The 27,832-nt window shown below is 45.8% G+C and overlaps 1 protein-coding gene across 1 annotated transcript in view; it reads right to left on the bottom strand.

The window, feature by feature from the left end:
- LOC139046779 (uncharacterized) overlaps positions 1 to 27,436 on the bottom strand; it is a 44,362-nt gene extending 16,926 nt beyond the window's left edge. The window contains exon 1 of the mRNA XM_070520875.1: positions 27,327 to 27,436. Within this exon, the coding sequence (XP_070376976.1) occupies positions 27,327 to 27,436 (110 nt within the window). The remainder of the gene's footprint in view (positions 1 to 27,326) is intronic.
- Positions 27,437 to 27,832: the final 396 nt, after the last annotated feature.

The raw sequence follows: 27,832 nt of genomic DNA, 5'->3' as shown, positions 1-27,832 counted from the left end.
AGAATAACTGGTCGCACTCGGCCTGCTTGCTTTTTCCCCAGTCTATGGCATCGTTCGATGCCACTCACCGTTAAACCAAATTTTTTCTGAAAAACATCATGGGTTAATTTCATTTCCAGTTCCTGACCAGACTCCATGCTATCTTCCTCTATACCATAAATGATCAGGTTATTTCTTCTGCCTCTGTTTTCCAAGTCGTCCATCTGGTTACTAACTGAAGTAAGCTGCCCCTGAATTTCTGATATTGCGGCTTCCATATCTTGTACCTTCGTGGCTAAGATTTTCAGGCTGGATAACTGCCTCTCAATACCATCAATCCGCTTAGTTAAAGAGGAAAGTTTGTCGTGTATCTCGTTCTGGGATACCTGCAGGCATTCCATAGCTGAATTCATCTTGGTCTGGCCAGATAGTATTTCCACTAGCATCTCTTTTTCTGTCGGACCGGGATTTGATTCAATATCGCCGCAAGACAACAGATCTTTCAATAATCAAAAAACAGAAGACAGAAAGCTCTGAACACCCAGTGGGCAGGGCAGCAGCACTAAAAAACGGTCGTCACTTCGGTAACAATGTTCACATTTAAAATCACTAACCTGCAGCGCAAAGCAAAACGGATTGCTCAGCATGTCGCCGTGTCTGCAGCATGCTGCTGCCGGGCCCACTGGTGAAGAATGGCTCCGGCGGTACTCTTATAGTCGTTGGAAGTGCCACGTGACATGACGTCACCGATGTTGTCAAAGGTATAGTCGCTGATAGCCTTGGATGATCCGGTCCTGAGATGACACCGTCGTAGAGCAGTGTCACTGATACAGCATCAAATTCTTGAAAATGGTCGCCACGTGTCATTTGATGAAAATCATGCGGCACCAGCAGAGCTCCGAGAAAAACCTGCAGCGCAAAGCAAAAAGGATTGCTCAGCATGTCGCCGTGTCTGCTGCTGCCGTGCCCACTGGCGAAGAACGGCTCCGGCGGTACTCTTATAGTCGTTGGAAGTGCCACGCGACATGACGTCACCGATGTCGTCAAAGGTATAGTCGCTGATAGCCTTGGATGATCCGGTCCTGAGATGACACCGTCGTAGAGCAGTGTCACTGATACAGCATCAAATTCTTGAAAATGGTCGCCACGTGTCATTTGATGAAAATCATGCGGCACCAGCAGAGCTCCGAGAAAAACCTGCAGCGCAAAGCAAAAAGGATTGCTCAGCATGTCGCCGTGTCTGCTGCTGCCGTGCCCACTGGCGAAGAACGGCTCCGGCGGTACTCTTATAGTCGTTGGAAGTGCCACGCGACATGACGTCACCGATGTCGTCAAAGGTATAGTCGCTGATAGCCTTGGATGATCCGGTCCTGAGATGACACCGTCGTAGAGCAGTGTCACTGATACAGCATCAAATTCTTGAAAATGGTCGCCACGTGTCATTTGATGAAAATCATGCGGCACCAGCAGAGCTCCGAGAAAAACCTGCAGCGCAAAGCAAAAAGGATTGCTCAGCATGTCGCCGTGTCTGCTGCTGCCGTGCCCACTGGCGAAGAACGGCTCCGGCGGTACTCTTATAGTCGTTGGAAGTGCCACGCGACATGACGTCACCGATGTCGTCAAAGGTATAGTCGCTGATAGCCTTGGATGATCCGGTCCTGAGATGACACCGTCGTAGAGCAGTGTCACTGATACAGCATCAAATTCTTGAAAATGGTCGCCACGTGTCATTTGATGAAAATCATGCGGCACCAGCAGAGCTCCGAGAAAAACCTGCAGCGCAAAGCAAAAAGGATTGCTCAGCATGTCGCCGTGTCTGCTGCTGCCGTGCCCACTGGCGAAGAACGGCTCCGGCGGTACTCTTATAGTCGTTGGAAGTGCCACGCGACATGACGTCACCGATGTCGTCAAAGGTATAGTCGCTGATAGCCTTGGATGATCCGGTCCTGAGATGACACCGTCGTAGAGCAGTGTCACTGATACAGCATCAAATTCTTGAAAATGGTCGCCACGTGTCATTTGATGAAAATCATGCGGCACCAGCAGAGCTCCGAGAAAAACCTGCAGCGCAAAGCAAAAAGGATTGCTCAGCATGTCGCCGTGTCTGCTGCTGCCGTGCCCACTGGCGAAGAACGGCTCCGGCGGTACTCTTATAGTCGTTGGAACTGCCACGCGACATGACGTCACCGATGTCGTCAAAGGTATAGTCGCTGATAGCCTTGGATGATCCGGTCCTGAGATGACACCGTCGTAGAGCAGTGTCACTGATACAGCATCAAATTCTTGAAAATGGTCGCCACGTGTCATTTGATGAAAATCATGCGGCACCAGCAGAGCTCCGAGAAAACCCTGCAGCGCAAAGCAAAAAGGATTGCTCAGCATGTCGCCGTGTCCGCTGCTGCCGTGCCCACTGCTGCCGTGCCCACATTACCCTCGATGCCTCTATGGCCAGGTACCCAGCATATTATTACATGTCTATATGATAAATAAATGCTGCATAAGAGTGAGTAAAGTTCAATGAAAACAGGATTTGTGAACTTTTGTAAAGAGATCAGCGCTTTTACAAGACTTAACGAGTCTGTGAATATTATTGCTCTGTCAAGTTTTAATTTCTTTATATGTTTTACTGCAGACAGTACAGCATAGGCTTCTGCAGTGAAGATACTTGTTAAGGGGCTCAATATATCATATTTAGAAAAAGAGGTACCAACAGCAGCATAAGATACACCAGAATGTGATTTTGACGCGTCTGTGTAGAATTCGGAACAGCAGTACTTCGACTGAAGTTCACGGAAATGCATAGCAATTTCGAGGTCAGGAGCGTGCTTTGTGACCTCTACAAAGGTTACATCACGGTCTATCACCTGCCATTCCCAGGGCGGTAGTAGCTTAGCTGGAGGCATTAAGAGGAAGCTTTAGCTCGGGCCGAACTCCGACGCGGCCTATTCAAATACATGTAAAAACGCAAAAGCGTTTTTCTGAGATAACCCTTGGACCGATTTTAACGAAATTTGTTGCATTTGAGTGAGCAAGTTAAATTCTAGTGACTGTAGGTCGCGGAATTTGTATTTAGGTCCTGAATTTCCTAAAATGATTTTCGAAAATTCGAGAGCTTGAAAGAAATAGAAGCATGAAGTTTACAGATTCATAGCGCTGCATAAAAAACAGCTATCTCGGTTATGTAAACTGGATCCATTAGATCATTGAAAGCGGACAGATTCGATACGTAATTTTATATCTTACGTGAAATTGTTACGTTGTATAGAATGGTTCTGCAAAAGCTATATTCACATATTACTAAATTTTGTGAGATTCATGTGTAACATATCAATTTTGTCAGCTTCAGATGTACTATTAGATGCAATTCGCCGAATTGTATTATCAATTTTCGTTGCTGAGTTACAGAGTTCTAAACTTGATGGTTTCGTTTTTTGAAAATTTTTTATTTTTGGCAATTTTTAATAAACTATTGACAACCTAAATCAAAACTCCGAAACCAACAGTCACTAGATTTTAAGTTTTTCTTTTAAATGCAACAAACCTTGTCAAATTCGGCGCAGTGGTTGCCGAGAAAAACGAATTCTCCTTTTACGTGTATTTAGATAGGAGCACCCAAGCTAAAGCTTCCTCGACGCGGCTTTCGCATCGCGAAAAATTGCCAAAAAATCGATTTCTTGAAAGTCAAATTTCAGTTTCTATAACCCTTTTTCTATCTGATACCCTAACATCATCACTGTAAACCACTTAGAAGTGCTATACAAAATTTGTTTTATCAGCCAAAGTGGCGAAAAAATTGGAGGATGCTTAAGCTTCGCCTTCAAGAGTGGGACGCGACAGCGTTCCCGTCGACCCGCCAAGGGGTATAAGACAATGCGCTACGGCCCAGCGATCACTTACGATGCGCCCCGCATCGGACTTAGCGCCCACCTATCACGCGGTGAGCGTCGAGCAACGCAGCGTTCGGCGCGGGAACGAAACGTGCGCCTGAGCGAACGGAACGAACCAAAGAACTCGGTGTCTCGGAGGGGAAACGATCTACGCCAGCCAAACGTCGTGATCGGCACGGACAGAGAGATAGATAGTAATCTAAACCGGGAGCACGGCGAAGCGTCGTCAGGGGAGAGGGAGTCCCGCGACGCGCCTGGCAGCGGTCCCAATGCGCGCGCGGCGCGCCTCCTGTCGGGGCAGCGCCGTACATTGAGAGGAGGGGGTCTTCTGTGTTTGCCGCACGATGGCTCTGCGTGTGCGGAAAGCGCAGAAGAAATGCAGCGGAAATGCACTTCGCAACTCGTGTAATTGTGACTTCTGTACGTTACATGTTCATAATTACCGATATACACCGCAGTATAACTTTCCACGGCTCGTTTCGAAGGCAACACCGCATTCACTAGAGGCGCGTTTGCACCGCTTGGAAGCATCGAACTCGTGGCTGAGTGGTAGCGTCTCCGCCTCACACTCCGGAGACCCTGGTTCGATTCCCACCGGGCCGATCTTGGAAGTTGCTTTTTATTTATGAAGCGCCTGCCGTGATTTATCGCTCACGGTCAACGCCGCAAACGCCGACGCCGGCACCGACGCCGACACCCGACGCCGACACCGACGCCGACGACACCGGCTTTTCTGCGACACGAGCTCCTTAACGCTGTCGCGTTAAAATTTCGCGGAAATGAAGAACGAACAGCGTTTTTCAAGCCACAATGTCTCTGGAACGGCGTGATCGAGCGCCGCCAGCTTGGTCTCGTTGGAAAGCGCATTTATCCGTCTTCAAATTTGCCGCTTCAGCGATCTCCTCCATACAGAAACAAGCGCACAAAAAGCAAATTATTGAAGGTCGTGCCGGAGTCTGCGATTGGCCGCGCCCACCACGTGACTCCAGCGCGGTTCGCCATTGGCCCGGCGCTCGCGTCGTCTGCTCCGCTCTTTGCACCTTGCGTCTCCACTTGCCGTAGTCTCGACGTGTCAAAACGGGCGCTACGCGGACATCGCAGTAGTGTGGCCGATCCCTACGCTTGTGGACGTTTCAGACTCGCGGCTAAGCATTCCGAGCATCGGCGACGCGGACTTCGCGACCAAGACTCACGCGCGGAATCTTCGGACATGCGGCTGGGCCTTTCAACACTCGGTGTTTCGGAATTCGTGACGAAGCACATCACACACGCAATGCTCGGGCACGCGGCTAAACACTTCGCGCATAGGGAGTCTCCGACTCAGCGATCATGCACATCGCGCGCAGACTTCTCAGACCCTAAGCATTTTGTACATCGGCGCCTCCAACTGCGCGAATAAACGCATCGAGTGTCGACTCCTCGAGCCCGATGCTAGGAATTTCGCGCGTCGGCGCCTCAAATTGCGCGGCTAAGCACATCGCGCGTCGGCTCCTTGTATCTGCGGCTAGGCATTTCGCACATCGGCACCTCGGACCCGCAAACAAGCATATTACGCATTCACTCTATTATCATATTGTCACGAGAGCTCGTAACAATATCTATCATACCACCCCTTCATAAAGAGAACCTCATCATGAGCTCTGTTCACTAGGCTCCTTGGGCTGGCACAGACACCTGGCTGCAGAAGTGATCGAGGCATCATACAAAATCTTCAAGGGGAGTATGGTAGCGCGATTCAAAGACGGGACAAGAGAAGACACAAAGGGACACACACAGCGTCCCGTCTTTGAATCGCGCTACCATACTCCCCTTGAAGATGCATTACCAACAAGCCCACATTGCAACCCTCGTGAATCATACAAAAGTAAAATTCTGGAAAGCACCTAGCAGCTGCATATCTATCACTGGCTCTCTGATCCTAAGTTCTACAGCCATTGTTAAGTAAAGATGACTTGGGAGGCTGCTGACACTCAGAGCCTTCATTCAGTAACATGGTCAATTCTACCAACAAAATATGCCTCACTGATTGTACTGGAGATTGCTATCAATCGGGCAGCCTGCGGGTACAGGCTGCCTGAATGTACACTGGAACTATATTCATGCCCACACAGAGTTCTGCACGTCACTTGGTTTGAAACCTAGGCACCATGCTCTTTGTAGAGCAGCAGCAGCAAAGAATGCCCTATAAAAAGAAAAAAATAAGAAAGGGGGGGAGCACACCAGACCAGACGCCACATGTACAAGAAGCCCCACATCACAAAATACCCCAAAGACTACAAATTTGGTGCCTTTTAGAGAACTGAAGAGAAGGTGAAACTTGAGAGCCGTTTTCTCAAAACTGTTTTTCTGCCTTTCTGCTCAGTTTCTGAAGCTGATTTCTTTGTTACCATTTAACATATTTTAACTCCGTTTTTTTTGTCAGGTTCCTTGGGCTGCAGTTCAGTCCTGACATTCTCGATTTCTTATCTTGACACTTTGTAAGTTTACGATATGGCTATTCGTCTACCTTGAAAGTGTGCTTGATGTGAAGATAACATAAAATATGGCGCTCAAAAAAGTTTATGTTGCGAAAAAAAATGCAAGAATGTCACGACCTTGACCACGCATTTAGCTATGCAGTCAATACTTAACAAGCCTTCTATCACGTTTTTTAAGTTCTGAAGGCTCTCCAAAAAGTAAAAGGAAGAAAAATTCTGCTCAATGAAATTGAATAGAATGTTCTCAAGATACCGCTCTGAACCTTTTATGGAAGCGTCAAGGAGACATTTTAAACATTTGTATCAATTTCCATCAAAATCCATGAAGATTTAAGGAAGTTGATTTACAAACCCACGTCCCCCCTTAAGCGATGTTCGAGAATTGGGACATCTATTTCTACGCTAAGCTCTCTTGCACGCAGTGAGAAAGGAAGTCTCATAGAGGGTCTATTATGAAAACGTGTTTCACACGTCAAGTCGTTAACGTTAACGGTTGTGAAATACGGATGTTATTTATTAGAGCGTACTTTGAGAAAATAGGTGAAGCTGATGTATGTTCTCTGAAGATGTAGTGAGAACTCATCTGACTCTACATATAGACTATCGACAGGGCTTGTTCTAAATGCACCAGTGGCGAGGCAGATACCCAGATGATGAAAGGGGCCTAACATCTTAAGCGCGCTCGATGCGGCAGAGTAATATACTACGGCACCATAATCTAATTGTGATCGAACTAGGCTCCTGTAAGGTTTCAATAAACATTTCCAGTCACTACCCCATGTTGTGTGGGATAGGATTTTAAGTAAATCCATAGTTTTTAATTTTGCTTTAAGACATTTTATGTGTGAACTGAAAGTGAGCGTGGAGCCAAGTACAACACCTGGAAATTTGTGCTCTTTGTTGAAGGGAATTTGTTGCCGCCCAGTTCTACACAAGGATCAGGGACCAGGCCTCTCTTTCTTGTAAAGAGAGCACAAGAGCTTTTTGGGGGGTTGATTTTAAATCCATTTTCGTCTGCCCACTTGGACACCTTGTTTAAGCCTTGCTGTACCTGTCTTCGCACACTGTAAGGTTACACGATTTGAAACTTACTTGTATATCGTCTACGTAGACGGAATAAGAAATGGCCGGTGGTAGAGAAGCACGGAGTGTGTTCATCGTAACGATAAAGAGTGTGCAACTGAGTACGCCTCCCTGGGGTACACCAGTTTCTTGTATGAAAGGTCGCGATAATACGTTGCCGCTTTTCACACGGAAGATACGATTCGACAAATAGCTTTCAATTATTTTCAACATATTTCCACAGATGCCCATTCCCGACAAGTCTTGCAAGATCCCGTAACGCCATGCCGTGTCATACGCCTTCTCCATATCGAGGAATATCGAGAGGAAGTGCACTCTAAGAAGAATTCCGGGGAAAACGGGAATAACTGGGCAGTTAGTCCTAAAAAGGGCGCTTTCGTCCCTCAAGGGAGTAACTGCATGAATATGCGTGCCGTGTGCAAATTTTGGACTGTAAGTGTTTAGTCCCTGGTCGGAAAGAGAACAACGGGAGGACGAACGGCAACAGTTACTCCCCATGCGCTCCGCTGTTTTCGTCCGTGTCGTGCCGTGATGCGGCAAAAACTGTATTGTCTATAAATCGTGAATAGTTCGAAGTTCGTGCACTGTCTCTTGAACTACATGCAAAGCAGCACTTTGCCTCTTCGTGAGAAAATTGCGTGAAATTTAAGGCTGGAATGTGAAGAGCCCTTCGTACCCTACGTGCGCACACCATAAGTGAGCGATACACACTAAACGCGCAAGTAAGTCATTGATAGACTGCCAGATTTTGCTGGTCAATAGTACCTAAGTTCCTTCCGTTCCAAGGAGATTACGAACCTGACTGAAGCGATGTGTAGCTCAAACGGGACACACTAAGCGATAGAGAAATTGTCCGTCTCTGTCGTCTTAGGTGCCCCGTGTGGGCTCGGTACACGTTTACATCGCGTAGTGCCTCAGTTTAAAGCGCCCTAAGAATACTCGGACAGATTTCTTTTCGCACTCGCTTGTGGTTGCAAGTACACTCAACGTTACACTCTCACCGCACAGCATACACAAAATGCAGAGTCACTTTTACATGGGCGCACCTGCGTTCCGATGCTTTACGTGTCTCAACTTCATGCCCCGTCAACCAAGCAAATATTGGAAATTGAGTCTGGTGGGTCCATATACTCAGAAACAGCCCAAATAATAAGCCTATTTGAAGCTCATTATAAAGATCATTTCACTGCAGTTAAGCCTCAGAATGGATACGAAGAAAACGCTGATCAGTTTATTTCGCTTATGCCACACATAGAAGATGATCGACAGCGTTGATGGGCCAATAACTCGAGAAGAAATTATTTTGCCGTCGAAACGCTGCAGAAGAACAAGACACCTGGTCCTGATGGCCTTAGTGCTGAGTTTTATATAAAATTTCAGAAATTCCTGTGTCCTTTTCTTGAGCAGCCTTTCGAGGAAGCCTATCAATATGGTGAGCTTCCTCGATCTTTCTATCAGGGCCACACAACCTTAATACCAAAGAGCACAGATGATGAAATAATAAAGAGGGTAAACGGATATAGGCCGATATCGTTATGTAACGTGGACTACAAAATATTTTCAAAAGTACTGACAAATAGATTGCTGACAGTCATTACTAAATTAGTCGGTGATAATCAAACATGCGGAATTCGAGGCCGCTCTATACAGACTAATGTTCATATCGCACGATCAGTCCTTGAGTGCATAGCGGGTAGTACGGATCAAGTAGCTCTTCTCCAGACTGACCTCTCCAAAGCCTTTGATAAGCTTCAACAAGAATTTTACAGGTGTACGCCCCTACATCCAGTCATGATGACCAGGAAGTCGAAAGCTTCTATGAAGACGTGGAATCGGCGATGGGTAGAGTGAAAACTAAATACGCTATACTAATTGGCGACTTTAATGCCAAGGTAGGCAAGAAGCAGGCTGGAGACAAGGCAGTGGGGGAATATGGCATAGGCACTAGGAATATCAGGGGAGAGTTATTAGTAGAGTTTGCGGAACAGCATAATATGAGGATAATGAATACCTTCTTCCGCAAGCGGGATAGCCGAAAGTGGACGTGGAGGAGCCCGAACGGCGAGTCTAGAAATGTAATAGACTTTATGCTCTGTGCTAACCCTGGCATCATACAAGATGTGGACGTGCTCGGCAAGGTGCGCTGCAGTGACCACAGGATGGTAAGAACTCGAATTAGCCTAGCCCTGAGAAGGGAACGGGAGAAACTGGTACATAAGAAGCCGATCAATCAGTTAGCGGTAAGAGGGAAAATAGAGGAATTCCAGATCAAGCTACAGAACAGGTATTCGGCTTTAACTCAGGAAGAGGACCTCAACGTTGAAGCAATTAACGACAATCTTGTGGGCGTCATTAAGGAGTGTGGAATGGAAGTCGGTGGTAACTCCGTTAGGCAAGATACCAGTAATTAAACTATCGCAGGAGACGAAAGATCTGATCAAGAAACGCCAATGTATGAAAGCCTCTAACCCTACAGCTAGAATAGAACTGGCAGAACTTTCGAAGTTAATCAACAAGCGTAAGACAGCTGACGTAAGCAAGTATAATATGGATAGAATTGAACATGCTCTCAGGAACGGAGGAAGCCTAAAAACAGTGAAGAAGAAACTAGGAATTCGCAAGAATCAGATGTATGCGCTAAGAGACAAAGCCGGCAATATCATTACTGATATGGATGAGATAGTCCAAGTGGCTGAGGCGTTCTATAGAGATTTATACAGTACCAGTGGCACCCACGGCGACAATGGAAGAGAAAATAGTCTAGAGGAATTTGAAATCCCACAGGTAACGCCGGAAGAAGTAAAGAAAGCCTTGGGAGATATGCAAAGGGGGAAGGCAGCTGGGGAGGATCAGGTAACAGCAGATTTGTTGAAGGATGGTGGACAGATTGTTCTAGAGAAACTGGCCACCCTGTATACGCAATGCCTGATAACGTAGAGCGTACCGGAATCTTGGAAAAACGCTAACATAATCGTAATTCATAAGAAAGGGGACGCCAAAGACTTGAAAAACTATAGACCGATCAGCTTACTGTCCGTTGCCTACAAACTATTTACTAAGGTAATCGCAAATAGAATCAGGAACACCTTAGACTTCTGTCAAGCAAAGGACCAGGCAGGATTCCATAAAGGCTACTCAACAATAGATCATATTCACACTATCAATCAGGTGATAGAGAAATGTGCGGAATATAACCAACCCTTATATATAGCTTTCATTGATTACGAGAAAGCATTTGATTCTGTCGAAACCTCAGCAGTCATGGAGGCATTACGGAATCAGGGTGTAGACGAGCCGTATGTAAAAATACTGAAAGATATCTATAGCGGCTCCACAGCCACCGTAGTCCTCCATAAAGAAAGCAACAAAATCCCAATAAAGAAAGGCGTCAGGCAGGGAGATACGATCTCTCCAATGCTATTCACAGCGTGTTTACAGGAGGTATTCAGAGACCTAGATTGAGAAGAAATGGGGATAAAAGTTAATGAAGAATACCTTAGTAACTTGCGATTCACTGATGATATTGCCTTGCTTAGTAACTCAGGGGACCAACTGCAATGCATGACCTGGAGAGGCAAAGCAGAAGAGTGGGTCTAAAAATTAATCTACAGAAAACTAATGTTTAACAGTCTCGGAAGAGAACAGCAATTTACAATAGGCAGCGAGGCACTGGAAGTCGTAAGGGAATACATCTACTTAGGGCAGGTAGTCACTGCGGATCCGGATCATGAGACGGAGATAATCAGAAGAATAAGAATGGGCTGGGGTGCGTTTGGCCGGCATTCTCAGATCAGGAAGAGCAGGTTGCCATTATCCCTCAAGAGAAAAGTGTATAATAGCTGTGTCTTGCCAGTACTCACCTACGGGGCAGAAACCTGGAATCTTACGAAAAGGGTTTTACTCAAATTGAGGACGACGCAACGAGCTACGGAAAGAAGAATGATAGGTGTAACGTTAAGGGATAAGAAAAGAGGCGATTGGGTGAGGGAACAAACGCGAGTTACTGACATCTTAGTTGAAATCAAGAAAAAGAAATGGGCATGGGCAGGACATGTGATGATGATGATGTGTGGTGTTTTTTGGCGCAAGGGCCAGGTTTGGCCAAAGAGCGCCATGACAAGTGGTAGTGTTAACGATGTATTATGGAGGATGTGACTTGGCTGTAAAGTGGCCTAAAAATAGTCGCTGTAAAGTGCGTAAAATCCATGTACTATAAAATTATGGCGATGACGAATGACGAATACTATGAACATTAAAATCCATCGTAAAAGGATGATGCAAAATAAAAATATATAGGATGATAAAATTACTTGGAGCACTGCTGCCTCGCCAGAGCCCTTGAAACACAAGGGCCTAGAGGCATGTGCTACACTAAAGAGCTATCGCAGCGGCATCCTCTGAAGAGAGGACCCGCTACGAACATGTAGGGCTAAAAACATGCAAGACAACATCTTTCAGAAAACTTAGGACTGCGCTGGTGTCAAATAAAGGTTCTGGGCCGAGTAACATAACAGGATGAAGGGGGATGCGCTGCCGGTATGCTAAGGGAAAATGTTTCTTTCTTTCATATTCGGCTTCCCGACACTCCAGGAGGACGTGGAGGACGGTCAGCCTCTCCCCGCATCTACCGCAGGTTGGAGGATCATTTTCAGTGAGTAAATAGTTATGCGTGCCAAATGTGTGTCCTATTCTGAGACGACAGAATAGGACATCTGTTCGGCGTGATTTTGTTACAGAGGGCCAGAATCCTAACTGTGGCTTTATGACGCGGAGCTTATTATTTGTTTGCGCGTCCCATAGGCGTTGCCAGTGGTTCCGTAGTTTTCTCCGCAAGAAGGGCTTCAGATCTGTGACAGGAACTGCAGCGGTGGGATTAGCAGAATGCCATGCGACTGACGTGGCCATCTGGTCCGCCAGAACATTACCTTCGATGGCCCTATGACCTGGCACCCAGCATATAATCACATGTTGGTTAGATACATATGCTTTGCATAAGACGGAATAGAGTTCAATTATAACAGGATTTTTGTGCTTACAGAACGATATCAAAGCCTTCACTACACTTAGGGAGTCCGTATATATAACTGATTTTTCGAGTTTTGATTTCCTAATATGCTTCACGGTCGACAATATTGCGTAGGCCTCAGCCGTGAAGATACTAGTTTCCGGATGCAGTACGCCGGATTCCGAGAAGGATGGACCGACGGCTGCATAGGACACCCCGTCGTGTGACTTCGATGCGTCTGTGTAGAACTCCGTGCAGGAGTGTTTGTGCTGGAGTTCCCGGAAATGCATTTGTATTTCAATGTCTGAAGCGTGTTTTGTAACTTGCATGAAAGATATATCGCATTGTATGAGCTGCCACTCCCAAGGAGGTAGCAGCTTGGCTGGATGCATTAGGCGGAGCTCGAGGAGTGGGACAAGCATTTGATCACTAAGCTCCCTTACACGCAGCGAGAAAGGCTGTCTAATGGAGGGACGATTATGAAAGAGTGTAGCATATGTCATGTCGTTTATGGTATTAAAACACGGATGTTGAGGATTAGAGTGCACTTTCAGAAAATATGTTTGGCTGATGTATGTTCTCTGCAGATGAAGTGACCACTCATTTGATTCTGCATATAAACTTTCAATGGGACTTGTTCTGAAAGCTCCAGTGGCTAGTCGGATTCCTAGATGGTGGAGCGGATCTAGCATCTTTAGCGCGCTCGGGGCTGCAGAATGATAGATCACGGCACCGTAGTCCAACCGTGATCGAATGAGGCTCTTGTATAGATTCATTAAACATTTCCTGTCGCTGCCCCATGTTGTGTGGGATAACACTTTAAGTAAGTTCATTGTTTTTAAGCATTTCACCTTGAGGTACTTTATGTGTGGAATAAACGTTAATTTCGAATCAAGAATGATGCCTAAAAACTTGTGTTCTTTGTTCACAGGAATTCGCTGGCCATACATTTCGATACTGGGTTCTGCAATGAGCTCTCTCTTTCTTGTGAAAAGCACACAAGAACTTTTGTTGGGGTTAACTTTAAATCCGTTTTCTTCTGCCCATTTGGACACTTTGTTCAAGCCCTGTTGAACTTGCCTCTCACATACAGTAAGGTTGCAGGATTTGAAACCGATCTGTATGTCGTCCACGTAAACAGAATAAAAAATGGCTGGCGGTAATGAAGCACGAAGGGTATTCATTTTCACGATGAAGAGCGTGCAGCTAAGTACACCTCCTTGAGGTACACCAGTTTCCTGTATAAAAGGTCGCGACAATACATTGCCGACTTTCACGCGGAATGTATGGTTGGACAAATAGCTTTCTATTAGGATGAGCATATTGCCACGGATGCCAATTCCCGACAAGTCTCTCAAGATTCCATAGCGCCACGTAGTGTCGTACGCCTTCTCCATATCGAGGAATACGGATAGGAAATATTGTTTATGTAGAAAGGCGTCGCGAATGTTTCCCTCAATGCGCACAAGGTGATCGGTTGTGGACCGCCCTTCTCTGAACCCACACTGAAAGGGATCGAGGATATTGTTGAGTTCAAGGAAATGTACAAGTCTGCGGTTAACCATTTTTTCAAAAGCTTACAAAGACAATTTGTAAGAGCTATCGGACGGTAGCTTGCCGCCAAGGAAGGGTCTTTACCCTGCTTAAGAACAGGGACCACAATCGCTTCTTTCCATGCGGATGGGAGGCATCCCGTAGCCCAAATAGCGTTGAAAAGCGTGAGTAGTGTAAGTTTGGTGTCAGTGTGTAAATTTCTGATCATTTCGTACATGACTCTATCAGGTCCCGGTGCAGAGCTTTTGCATGTGGTCAAAGCAGCTCTCAACTCTGCAATACTGAACGGCCGGTTATAAGGTTAATTCTGTCTGGATTTTTGTATTATTGGCTTACATTCTTCTATTCGTTTGTATTTCAAAAATGATTGCGAATAGTGGTTTGAACTCGACACGCTCTCAAAGTGTTCTCCAAGTGTGTCTGCCTGATCTTTCAGTGTTTCACCTTGTGTGTTCACCAAAGGAAGTGAATATGTTTGTCGCCCTTTTATCCTATTAACCCTGTTCCAGACTTTGGCCTCATCTGTATAGGAGTTGATACCAGATAAAAACTTCTGCCAACTCTCTCTTCTGGCTTGTCGGCGAGTTCGCCTGCCTTGGGATTTAACTTTTTTAAAATTGATAAGATTCTCCGCAGTGGGGGAGGCGCGTAGCATCCCCCACGCTTTGTTTTGTTTCTTACGAGCGATCCTACAATCGTCGTTCCACCACGGGACACGCCGTTTGCATGCCAATCCATTTACTTGTGATATACATTTAGTTGCGGCATCTATTATGAAAGCTGTTAAATATTCCACGGCAGCATCAATTCCTAACGAGGACATGTCATCCCATGACATACTAGTTAAGTTTCGGAATTTCTCCCAGTCTGCTGTCTCAGTCTTCCACCTAGGACCCTGTGGTGGATATTCGTCTTCTTTAAGTGTTCTTAATATTACGGGGAAGTGGTCGCTTCCGTAAGGATCGTTGGTAACTTCCCATTCTAGTTCAGGCAGTATGGACGGAGAAACTATGCTCAGATCAATTGAAGAAAAGGTATTGTTTGCAAGACAGTAATATGTGGGTTTCTTCTTATTCAGAAGGCACGCACCAGAAGAGAAAAGGAACTGTTCAACAAGACGACCTCGCGCATCTATACGAGAGTCGCCCCACAGAGAGCTGTGCGCATTGAAATCGCCAAGAACAACGTAAGGTTCTGGCAATTGGTCAATAAAGGATTGGAATTCATGCTTCGTTAATTTGTAATGTGGGGGTATGTAAAGAGAGCTAATGGTGATGAGTTTGTTTAGGAGTACAGCTCGAACCGCCACTGCTTCGAGAGGCGTTTGTAGCTGTAAAAGTTGACATGCAATGCTCTTATGGATAACAATGGCAACACCGCCCGATGATGCGACAGCACCATCGCGATCTTTGCGAAAAGTTATATACTGTCGGAGAAAGTTTGTGTGTTTGGGTTTTAAGTTTGTTTCTTGTAAACACAGCACTTTGGGATTGTGTTTGTGGATTAGTTCTTGAACATCATCAAGGTCTCTAAGGAGACCTCTGACGTTCCACTGAATTATCTGTGTATCCATATTGGAGGTCAATAAGTGCTGTGTGTACAGAAACAGAAGTAGCGATTATGAAAATTACAGGGATTAAATTACAGAGCCCTTTCGAGGCCCTGTAACGGGAGTTTTGTTCTTTCTGGAGCGTTCGAGGGAGCCTCGCCGCTCCTTAGGCGCTTCGTGCGCCTTGAGGATAAGTGTTGTGTCCATTGCCTCTACTGAGGCTCCGGACACGTGCTCTTGCGAGCGAGAAGTTTTCAGAGGGAGTCCCGCCTTGGAGGGCAAGACCCCTGCGCCCACCACCCCGGAGGTCGGTGGGGCTCCCTGAGGGATTTGGCTGCGCCGGCCGTTGCCAGCGCTGGAAGGGACCTGGGAGGTTGGGGCAGCCTCGGCTGCGCCCACCTTCGGGGTCGATGGTCCCTTCTGCTCGGTTGGCAGAGCAGCGCTAGCTGCAACCACCGTGGGGGCAGATGGCGTAACTGCCGACTCACTGCGTGTGGGTCGGACAGCCGCCGGAGGCCGTTGTGACGCTGCCCCCTGACGCGCCACTTCGGCAAAGCTTTTCTTTGGCAGGTATGCTACCCGCCTGCGTGCCTCTTTGAACGATATATTTTCCTTAACTTTGATTGTAACTATTTCTTCTTCTTTTTTCCATGATGGACAGGACCGCGAGTAGGCGGCGTGTTCCCCATCACAGTTCACGCAGTGTGGAGCATTCTCGCAATTTTCAGATGGGTGTTCTTGGGCACTACATTTCGCGCAAGTCTGGCGGCCTCGGCAGTTCTGTGAACTGTGGCCAAATCTTTGACACTTAAAGCATCGGAGAGGATTGGGGATGTACGGTCTGACTCGGATCTTTATGTAGCCAGTCTCAATGGTCTCAGGTAGCATACTTGATGCGAAAGTAAGAATTAAGTGCTTTGTCTCAATCTCCTTGCCATCGCGCCTGATCTTTATTCTCTTGACATTGGTCACATTCTGATCGCTCCAGCCCTCCAGTAGTTCAGCTTCACTCAGTTCCATGAGATCGGCATCGGAAACGACTCGGGCAGGACATGTAATGAGGAGCGAAGATAACCGATGGTCATTAAGGGTTACGGACTGGATTCCAAGGGAAGAGAAGCGTAGCAGGGGGCGGCAGAAAGTTAGGTGATCGGATGAGATTAAGAAGTTTGCAGGGACGGCATGGCCACAATTAGTACATGACCGGGGTTGTTGGAGAAATATGGGAGAGGCCTTTGCCCTGCAGTGGGCGTAACCAGGCTGATGATGATGATGAACATGAATTTTTGTTCCAACTACTGCGGCATCTTCACTTTGGGGATGTATTATTTATTTATTTATTTATTTTCACACACTGTCAATCCCTCATGGGATTATAACAGGAAGGGCAAGTACATAGGGTAGTGTTTGCGAACAAAGAATATAAATAGATTATATAATCATAAGTGTGTTATTGCAAAGGTTTTGGTTTCACTAAACAAAAGAAATAAGTAGTTCATCACAAATTCAATATATGGGCACAATATACTATAACAAGGAAGAATCTGAGAAAACAAGAAACCAAACAAGAGAAAAAAATAACACCTGAAAGCACATGTGATATACAATACCTAATGAACATGACAAACAGGATGCAGTCATGCGTATGATGCATCATACAAAAGGCACACTCATAGCTTAAAGTGTTAGGCTATGAAGATCGGTAACAAACCTGGCTATGTGTCAGAGCTGTAAGGCAGGGAGGTGTTCTTCCACTGAATTAGCAAATGTATCTAGTGAGGAGCTGTTACTAATGGATTCACTAAGTTTATTCCACTCTCTTATCGCTAAAGGAAAGAAGGAATTATTAAAGCAATCGGTATGGAAAGAATGCTCATTGAGTGTTTGTGTGTTTTTATGCCGCGTCGGCCGTGTTTCATTTCTGCAGATATATCTAGAGGTATCGATATTAAGCTTCTTATGTAAAAGCTGGTACATAAGTATAGAACGGGCTAGTACAGCTCGGTTTTGTACTGTTAGGATTCCGGCTTTGTTAGGTAGTTCGGTGGGCGAGTCTGTTAATTTATGTTTATTGTATATATACCGTAGAGCTTTCCTTTGTACACCTTCTAGTTTTTAATTAGTTGTTTAGTGTGTGGAAACCAGATAACATTTGCGTACTCAAGGACTGACCTGACGAAAGTTTTGTAAGCCAGAAGTTTTGTATCGGGTGGTGCTAGTCTGAGGTGCCTTCCAAGAAAGAAAAGGCGTTTCATTGCAGTTGCTGTGACATTATTTATATGGGAGTTCCATCTGAAGTCATGTGTTAACGTTAATCCGAGGTACTTGTGTTCATGAACTCGTATTAGTGGCACGTCGTTAACGGTATACGTAAAGCTCGAGTTATTTTTTTTTCTGGTGATTGAAAGAACAACAGATTTCTTAGTATTGATGGTCATCTGCCAGTGGGCACACCAGTTAGACACAGCTTTCAAGTCATTGTTTAATGTTATATGGTCATGATACGAGTTAATATTTCGATAAAGGATGCAGTCATCTGCAAACAGCCTAATGTTTCCTGTGATTTTTGCGGGTAGGTCATTAATAAAAATTAGAAATAAAACGGGAGCCAGAACGCTTCCTTGGGGAACTCCCGATGTTACCCGGGCTGTCTGGGAAATCTGTCCATTCACTTCCACAAACTGGGTATGGTTAGTAAGATAGTCGCAAATCCAGTCAGTTATGGGGCCTGTACCTAATGTAGCCTCAAGTTTTCTTATGAGCTTTTTGTGTGATACCCGATCAAACGCCTTCGAGAAATCGAGTAGGATGAGGTCTGTTTGTCTGTGTTGGTCGATATTAAATGATATGTCGTGGGTTAGTTCCAGTAGTTGAGTGATTGTAGAAAGGCCTCTGCGAAAGCCATGTTGATATGGTGATATTATACTCTCCTTGTCTAAGAAAACGGTTATATGTTTTAGTATGATGTGTTCTAGAAGTTTGCACACGTTACTCGTAAGCGAAATCGGCCGAAAGTTGGACGGGTCGTCTTTGCAGCCTGACTTACATATTGGGACAACTTTTGCGGATTTCCAATCCTGTGGAAGAACAGATGATGATAATGATTTGTTAAATATTATACAAAGGTACTTCGTCATCCATTCTGCGTACCTTTTGAAGAAAGCGTTGGGTATTTTATCCGGGCCTGGCCCTTTTTTTTGTGTCCAGGATTAGGAGAAGGTTCAGTACTCCGCCCTCCGTGACGGTGAGGGTGCTTAGTGTGCTGTTAACGGTGATGTCAATTTGGGGTAGTTTCCCATCATCAGATGTGAAGATAGAAGAAAAGTAGTTATTTAGTGAATTAGCGCTTTGTTTGCTAGTTTCGGGCGACACTTGGGGATCACTTGATGCCTTAGGATTAAGGTAGTTCCAGAATTTGCATGGTGAATTTCTTAGAAATCCTTGAAGTGTTTGTGTAAAAGTTTGACTTCGCTGTCTTTATTTTAGATTTCATGTCTTGGATAGCCAGAGTAAGATTACTTCGAGATGAAGGTTTAGGTGCTAGTTTCATTGATTTTTTCAGACGTTTGACTTTACGTTTGGCATGAATGATGTCGCGTGAGATCCAGGGATTGTGCTTTCTCGTTTCTTTAACTTTAGAAGGTACATACTTAGAAATACAATGAAACATAATTTTTTTGAAACCATGCCACAATGTTTCGATGTTTGTAGTGGAACGTATTGAAAGTTCTTCAAAGGCGGTAAATTCGCTAGATAAGTAGTCAATAATACTCGTATCGTCTGCTCTACTGAAGTCCGGGTAAGTGATGCGTGGTTGGGAAGAAAATGTATTATGAGCTGGTACAGCACATAAAGTAATCTTATGATCAGACATGCCATTAATGAGTTCAAGGTGCGTTTGCTCTAACGGAAAATGATGGCTCAAAAAAACTAAATCAAGTGTGTTGGAAGTGGTTCCTTGAACACGTGTGGGCTCTGTTACGATTTGGCTAAGATTCAGTGAAAGCATAAGTTCGAAAAGCATATCAGCACTTGGTGAGTGGTGTTCAAATGTTTGCCAGTTCACATCAGGCAAGTTAAAATCCCCTAGAAGTATTAGTCTGGCCCCCAAAACGTTATTTTGCGCATACAAACAGTCTTTCCATCACTTCAACCTCACATGAGGGACTACGATAAATACAGCCGACGACAATATTGCATGTAGAAAATGTTAGTTTACAAAACATTCCTTCCACTCCTGTGACATCAGGTAATACGATATAAGGGATGTCCTTTTTAATCAATAAGGCGACGCCGCCACCACGTGTTAATCGGTCTTTCCGTACGATTACGTAGTTTGGTGGTGTGATTTCAGCATCCCTGATATCGATTGTTAGCCAAGTCTCAGTTAGAGCAACAAAATCTGGTTCGATACCAAGAAGTAATGCCTCAAGGAAGTCAGTTTTCTTTAGTATGCTACGCGCATTAATATTGCAGAAAGTTATTTCTGACGTGGCGCGTTGCGCCGAGTGCGCGTTGTTTGCCTTTCTGCTTCCTCGTTTTTTTTGCTCGAGATAGGTGAATGCGTTTGGATTAGGGCCACATCATTTGTTTCGTCATCCCATCGGTAGAGGTCATCATTGATACGCAATTTGTCGTAGGACAGCGATACCTTGTCCCCAGATTCTTTTCTAGCTTTCGCGTAGTTCCACAGTTTCTTCCGGATGTTTCTTACACGCCATGAAAAATCTTCGCCGATTGAAAAACTGCTCCCCTTGAGCTTATAACAGTTGCTTAGGATTTGTGTTTTGTCGCGGTAGTCCAGGAGCATCAAGATAACCGGTCTGGTTTTTTTAGCTGCTGGCCTGCCCAATCTGTGAATCCTTTCAATCGTTACATCGTCGACTTCGAGGACACTTTTAAGAATTTTTTCGTGCACTTTGTGTTCAAGTGAGCCTTCGTTTTCCTTAGCTTCCTCGGGAAGACCGTAAACAATTAGATTTGATCTTCTTGAGCGATTTTCAAGATCGTCCACTTTTAGTTCAAGCGATATTAGTGCTTTCTGGAGGCTATTAATTTGTTCCATGCATGTAGAAACCTTGGTATCGAGATTGCTTAGGCTGTCAAGTTTTAAGTCGATGGATGTTAGACGTTCTTCCTTAATAACACGAATGTCGTCTGAAATTTGTTTTAGCTGCTTGGAAAATTGATCATAATCAGGCCCAGGGTTACTTTCCACATCCCCTGCTATAAGCAGTAATTTAGAAACATGCACGCAAAAGTCACATAACAAATTTGAAAGCAGCCTTGGGCATGGCAGCACAATTAGGCACAATTCATTGGATTTTAGGCATTTCCCAAAACGTTTGCCAACCTGTATGGCAAAAACAAACGGGTTTGAGCTCATCGTGCCAGCAGCGCTACCATGCCCAGTGGTCCGTCGCAGTCTGTCGCCTCCTTTTATGGTCGGTGGTGCCCATAGCCTCGCTGTGGTGGCGCTGAAGTCCGTGACGTCATCCAGCGTTGTTGTTGCACTGTAATGGTGCTGTAGATCGGGCTTATCCCAATAGAATGGCGTGGTAGGCACTTGGGATCCAAGATACCCTGAAAGATAGGTCGAGTTTGTTTTCACATCCCGGCCTTTTCCTTCGTACCCGGCTGGTGTGAGCAGTAGGGCGGCGATCTGTATGGCAAAAACAAACGGGTTTGAGCTCATCGTACCAGCAGCGCTACCATGCCCAGTGGTCCGTCGCAGTCTGTCGCCTCCTTTTATGGTCGGTGGTGCCCATAGCCTCGCTGTGGTGGCGCTGAAGTCCGTGACGTCATCCAGCGTTGTTGTTGCACTGTAATGGTGCTGTAGATCGGGCTTATCCCAATAGAATGGCGCGGTAGGCACTTGGGATCCAAGATACCCTGGAAGATAGGTCGAGTTTGTTTTCACATCCCGGCCTTTTCCTTCGTACCCGGCTGGTGTGAGCAGTAGGGCGGCGATCTGTATGGCAAAAACAAACGGGTTTGAGCTCATCGTGCCAGCAGCGCTACCATGCCCATGCATACCATGCATGCATATATATACCATGCATGGTATACCATGCATATTATGGTTGTAAGATTTGGAGTCGGGTTGTAGGACGATCGGAAGAACTTGGGGCGACAGGACTAGGCGAGCAGGGTTTATTTACATGATTTACATTTGAGACATGGGATGTATTTTCACAGTCTAGCGTGACTCCCAAATGGATCCCGCAAGACGAAGCATACAACTAACGAGCACACAGCTCACAAGTACATTGACGAGCACAGCGTAGCAGCCGACAATCGCTGCTTATAAGCACTCCGTTCGACGTCATTGTTCGACGTCATCGCAGACTACAAGCCTTTTTGGAGGAGGAGGGCTCACACACACGTGCCGCACAGGTTTCAGTGCTCTCTCGAGGGCAGACGACCTGTGCAGCGCAGTTGTCGTGGTATCCATTCTCCTGCGTCCCCGTAGTCAGGTGGTCACGCCCGACCCCAGCCGGCGCGGCTACATTCCAGAGCTGCCTTTTTCCTGTAGTCGCCACGTGTGTCAGCAGACTGCCACGAATCCTGGGGCCCCCGTACCGCAAAGCACCCTCTTGCCAGGGCGCTCCCCCTGCCGCAGAGAGACCGTGACGACGCGGCAAATTAACCAACAATCACCAACCAACCAGCCCTGCTGTCGTCACCGATCCTCCAAACCCGGCGCATGGTCGGTTAGCGTTGTCGTCCTCGCTCGTTTTCTGAAGGGCGCCGCCACCACGGGTCGGTCGAAGCACGTGCAGCGGGCCGAAATAGCTGGCACGTTGCCGGCCCGGCCGACCATTGCTAACATGGCATAACACTTTGTTATAAACATTGTACTACAAAGTTAATTGTAAACCGTACCCTCTCAGATATAATACAAGTACAGTCCTCCATTCGTCAGGGTTGTCCGCTATCGCCTTTACTCTTCGCCATATACTTAGAACCGCTTTGCTTAAGCGTGGTTTGCGACTCGAGCATTAAAGTATACATGTATGCCGACGAGGTGCATCTGTATGCCGACAACATGTATACATGTATGTTATACATGTATGCCGACAAGTGCTAGCTTATGCAGATGACATTGCCTTCTTTTGCATCGATAAGCCAAGCATTACCAAGGCAATAAACGCTACCCTGCGTTTCTGTGAGACTGCAGGAGCTACTGTAAATTTTTACAGAAGTAGAGGCTTTTGGCTAGGCATGTGGGCGCTCACTCCCTCTGTATTCGCGAATATTCATTGGAATCAGTCTCCGTTGCGATATCTTGGAGTGCCTCTCGATAACTTCCGTAATAGCGGACCTCGTTGGACGTCCACGATAACCATTATCCGTCGAAAGGTGACAACCTGGCAAGGACGTGATCTCTCCATTTTTGCGAGAGCTAAGGCATGCAATACATTTCTCGCTTCGAAGCTTCTTTATGTTCTGCAGGTCTTGCACTACTCACGTGCACATGTCCAGGCATTTCATAGAATATTTGCATGTTTTATTTGGCATTTATCATGGGAAGCCATGAGAAGGGACAACCTTTTTCTCCCGCTTGAAAAGGGAGGCCTAGGTCTTGTGCATTTGTTTGTGCGACAAGTGGTTATGCGCTTATTTTACCTTAAAAATGTCCGTCATCCATTCCTTCTCGCAGTTAATCTAGCACGTCTTGCGTCACACCTCCCTTTTCGTTTCGTCACGACAAACTTTGCTCAAGAACTACCGTTATGGGGCTTCCTAAGGGAACTTGTCGACATTATTTCATTCTTAAAAGCCAGATTCACCCTTGAATATTTGTTTACCGTTAATTGCACGTTGCTAAACGTAGCGCTTTTCCTTGAACCTCTGTACCGAAAGCCGTATCTGTCTCTATTTGGTCAATATGTCCTTTGCCGTGTCTGTAGAATGTGCATTGCGCCGTCTGAGAAAACGTTTTCTTTGGGCTGCACACCTCCACACTGCCAGTTAAAACGTGGCTTCAGGAAAAAGGACTGTATGTACCCTGGAATACAAATTGTAGACTTTGCAATCAACCCGAGACAATAGAACATTGCTTTATACTTTGTCGTGGCGCATTTCATTTTTGGGACATTTTACAAGGAACTATCAGAAAAGACTTTCCTCTCACATATTATGGTACCCGCTTCCTTCCTTTCAAAAAGACAGCCAGTAATACACCATACGATTTGTTTATGCTATTAGGACTTTATTCATTATGGAGAAGGCGAATGATCGACAGACATACCGAGCCACCTCGCTCGACAAGGTCTATCTTCCGAGAAGAGACTGCTCAAGTCCGTAGTGTGGTGGCTACATATGATCCCGTCCCTGAATGGATTTCACGTCTGGACGCTTGTTTGTTTGCCAGAATTTCGAACTGTCATTGGACTGCATACTAACTGCGAATTTGTTTCTCATGCATGTTCATATGTAATGTAACTGCATTGGTTTGACAGTACGGATAATTCCATGCAATAACGAAAAAAAATCTGCCATGGTGCAGTGGTTAGAGTAGCTGACTTGTGGGCGCGAAGACGTGAGCTCTAATCCTACTTTTGGGCACATTTTTTTCCAGCTCATTTATCTTTTTATGGGGGTATGAATGCCTAATTTCATTAATTCCACCTTTGCGGAGCATCGTAAATAATGACCGTTACTCCCTTGAGGAGCATCGGAAAAGAGCAACTGTTAGTCCTCGGAGGAGTAACGGCATGGGGAGTAACAGTTCATCCCCTCGCACTTACTCCTTAGAGGGAGGAATGGTTGTGGCAGATCAGTTCCTCCCCTAAACGAGTAACCTCAATAGCCCATTTCCTCCTTTTCTTCTTAGAGTGTACTGTTTGTGTACAAATGCATCGCGGATATATCCTTCAATGTGCACAAGATGATCGGATGTCGACCGCCCTTGCCTTAAGCCACACTGATAGGGATCGAGCATATTGTTGAGTTCAAGGAAATGTATGAGTCTCCGATTAATCATTTTGTCAACAAGCTTACGCAGACAATTTTAAGAGCTATCGGATGATAACTTGCTGCCAAGGAAGGGTCTTTTCCCTGCTTCAGAACAGGAACCAGAATCGCTTCTTTCCATGTGGATGGGATGTATACCACAGCCCAAATAGTGTTGAAAAGTGCGAGTAGTGTAACTTGTGTGTCAGTATGTAAGTTTCTGATCATGTCATTATGACTCTATCAGGTCCTGGTGCAGTGCTTTTGCATTGTTAGATACGGGACCTTTTCCTGAGCCTCCTTCGAGTTCACCAGACCACATCGAATCGCGCCACACCTAAGTAAGGAACGCAGAAGCAGGTCTACCCCGTTGCCGAGGCACGGCACGTGCGAACGAGTTGGCGTCCCCCACCTCGTGCGCCACAGGTGGAGCTATTCACTGCTGGACTCTTCCCGAAAGTGTAGCGAGAGCCTGGCACTGTTCTGGGTAACGCAGGTGCCGAGCAAAGCTGCTTTGCAGCACTGAAACGTCGCCCCTTCCACCTATTGTGACGGCGCTTGCAAGCCAGCAAGGCAATACCGCAGAGAGAAGTAAGCCCTCGGACAATTGAAGCCCAAGGAGCGACCCTCTGCGCCGGGTGTGACACAATCGCACGGGCGCTTACCATTGGCCGAAAATGACGACACCTGAGCGGGCTCGCCGATTGGCCGAACGTGACGTGACTTCGAGACACTGAAGGGCTTAAAAGCCAGAGACCGGGAGCAGCAAGAGAGCATTCCTTCATCCATCTTTTTCGAGCTTCTTGCCACGGGCCGCAGCGTCCGAGTTGCTGCGGGCCCGTAATGACTTTGTGACTGTTAGTTTCTTTGTACTCTCACTGTAAATAATGTAAATAAACCTCCAGTTTTCATCCCGACGTCCTCTTCAACCTCGGCCAACTGCCGCACCCAACGGCAAGGTCCAAAATCTGGGGGACAGCAATTGGGATCTTCCTCAAACTCCAGCAACTGGTTGACAGCGGTGGGATCGTCTCCAAATGCAACAGCATGTGTTCAAGGCAGTTCTCAACTCGGCAATACTGAAAGGCCGGTTATACGGTTCATTGTCTGCATTTGCGTATGATTGGCTTACGTTCTTCTATTTCTTTATGTAAGAAAGGATTGGGAATAGTGTATTGAGCTCTACACAGGCTCAAAGTGCTCCCCTAGGGTGTCTGCCTGCTCTTCTAAGGTATTTCCTTGATCAACCACCAGAGGCAACGGATTTTAGCCTCCTTACACCATTCCAAACTTTCGCCTCCTGTGTGTAAAAACTTATACTTGAGAGGAACCTTTCCCAGCGCTCTTTCTTCGCTTGACGTCGTATCCATCTTCCCTGCGATTTTATGTGTTTAAATTCAATTAGATTTACTGTATTCGGCGATCTGCACAATATGTCCCATGCCCTATTCTGCCTCTTTCGCGCATCTCTACAGTCTTCATTCCACCAGGGAACACGTCTTTTAGGTGAACTACCATTCGTTTGCGGGATAAACTTTTTAGCAGCATCACAAGTAAAAGCTATAAAATATGCGATAGCATCATCAATACTAAAACTGCTAATAAAATCGGGGCTTAAATGAGTTGATTCTTTGAAATGCTCCCAGTCAGCCGATGTTAATTTCCAAATGGAAACACGGGACAGTTGTCATGCTGCGTTATTAAGTTTAAGGTTAGAGGGAAGTGGTCACTTCCAAAAAAATTATTGATCACATTCCATTCCAGTTGAGGCAGAACAGTAGCAGAGCCTATTGCTAGATCTATCGCTGAATATGAATTATGTTGTGTGCTATAATAGGTCGGCGTTATTTATTGAACAGGCAGGCACTAGAGGTCAGGAGAAAATTTTCAATCAATCGTCCTCTCGCGTCGCATCGCAAATCACCCCACATCGTGCTGTGGGCATTAAAATCGCCTACGATTACGTACGGGTCCGGGAGCTGATCTATTAGGTTAAAAAATCGCTTTTTCGGAGATGATAATTTAGGGGTATGTATATGCAAATACTGCGATTAAATTATTAAAAAGAATTGCCCGAACTGACACTGCCTCAAGGGGCGTCTGAATGGCGACATGATAACATGCTACTGACTTGTCAACAACTATTGCTACACCACCAGCTGAGGCGTTCGCCTCGTTGCGGTCTTTACGATAGATTGTGTAGTGACGGAGAAAATTTATGTTCGTAGGTTTCAGATGTGTCTCCTGAACACACAGCACCTTTGGGTTTTGTTTGTTTGTTTGTTTATTTATACTGTCAGTACAAGGATGGACCATTACAGGAGTGGATAGAAATACAACACATATACAAAATATCGGTACATGTTGAACAAAGAACAATACAATAGCAATATCTGTAAAAAGTGACATGCAGTGATCAAAGACAAAACACTCGTAATATGCGCATCAGAAACAAATGCTATGATGCAGTCATATCCGGAAAAATAAGAGTCTCTAAACCAGCAGTAAAAGCACTGACAGAGGAACATGTGACAAGTGAATTGGGTAATTCGTTCCATTCCTTGATTGCCCTAGGAAAGAAACTATACTTGAATATATCATTCCGTGTAACTGGCGGGTGTATGTATAAACTGTGCTTGTGTCTGGAGCGTTGATCTGGTGAAATTATACAGAAATCAGTGAAATTAAGTTTAGGTTAGGTTATATTTGTGTAAGCATTCTTTAATGTCATCGAGGTTGTGGATAAGACCTCTAACGTTTCATTGTAGTATTTGTGTCTCCGTTATGGTAAATGTGTTGGGTGCTGTCTGTTTAAGAGATAAGGATTAGCTCACGGGCCCTTTCGAGGCATCATGATGGGAGTTTTGTCTTTTTTGGAGCGGTTGACTGGTGCTCGCCGCTCCTTGGGCGCTGAAGGCGCCGTCTGGCTGGTTGTTGTGTCCATCGCCTATTGCGAGACGCTGGACACGCGCTCTTCCGAGCGCTTAGTTTGATGTGAAGGCCTCCGCACCACGGAGTTTCTCACTACATTACCTAGAGGGAAATCTGGCGCTGCTGCGCTGTGGTTTGCATGGGAATGCCGGTATATTGTGGATTCGGATTGACATCATTCTCGTAGAGACAGGACACCTTGAAGACGCGCTTGGCAAGTACCGTTCCGTCTGTCACAACGATTCATTTTCTATTAGAACATCACGTGAAAAGCTGTTTTAGCTTTATTATTACGCGAAAACTTGTTTTGTTTAACTACGACAACTTGTTATTGTGTGTACGACTACATGCTACGTAAAATGTATCAGCGGGCCGCTAAAGTTGGTGGACAGACGACAAGGTTCGCGCT

Source organism: Dermacentor albipictus, chromosome 1 (genome assembly GCF_038994185.2).
Source record: "Dermacentor albipictus isolate Rhodes 1998 colony chromosome 1, USDA_Dalb.pri_finalv2, whole genome shotgun sequence".
NCBI classification, from domain to species: Eukaryota; Metazoa; Arthropoda; class Arachnida; order Ixodida; family Ixodidae; genus Dermacentor; species Dermacentor albipictus.
Note: the sequence above shows the minus strand (reverse complement) of the source record. Positions and strands in the feature narration are given on the sequence as shown.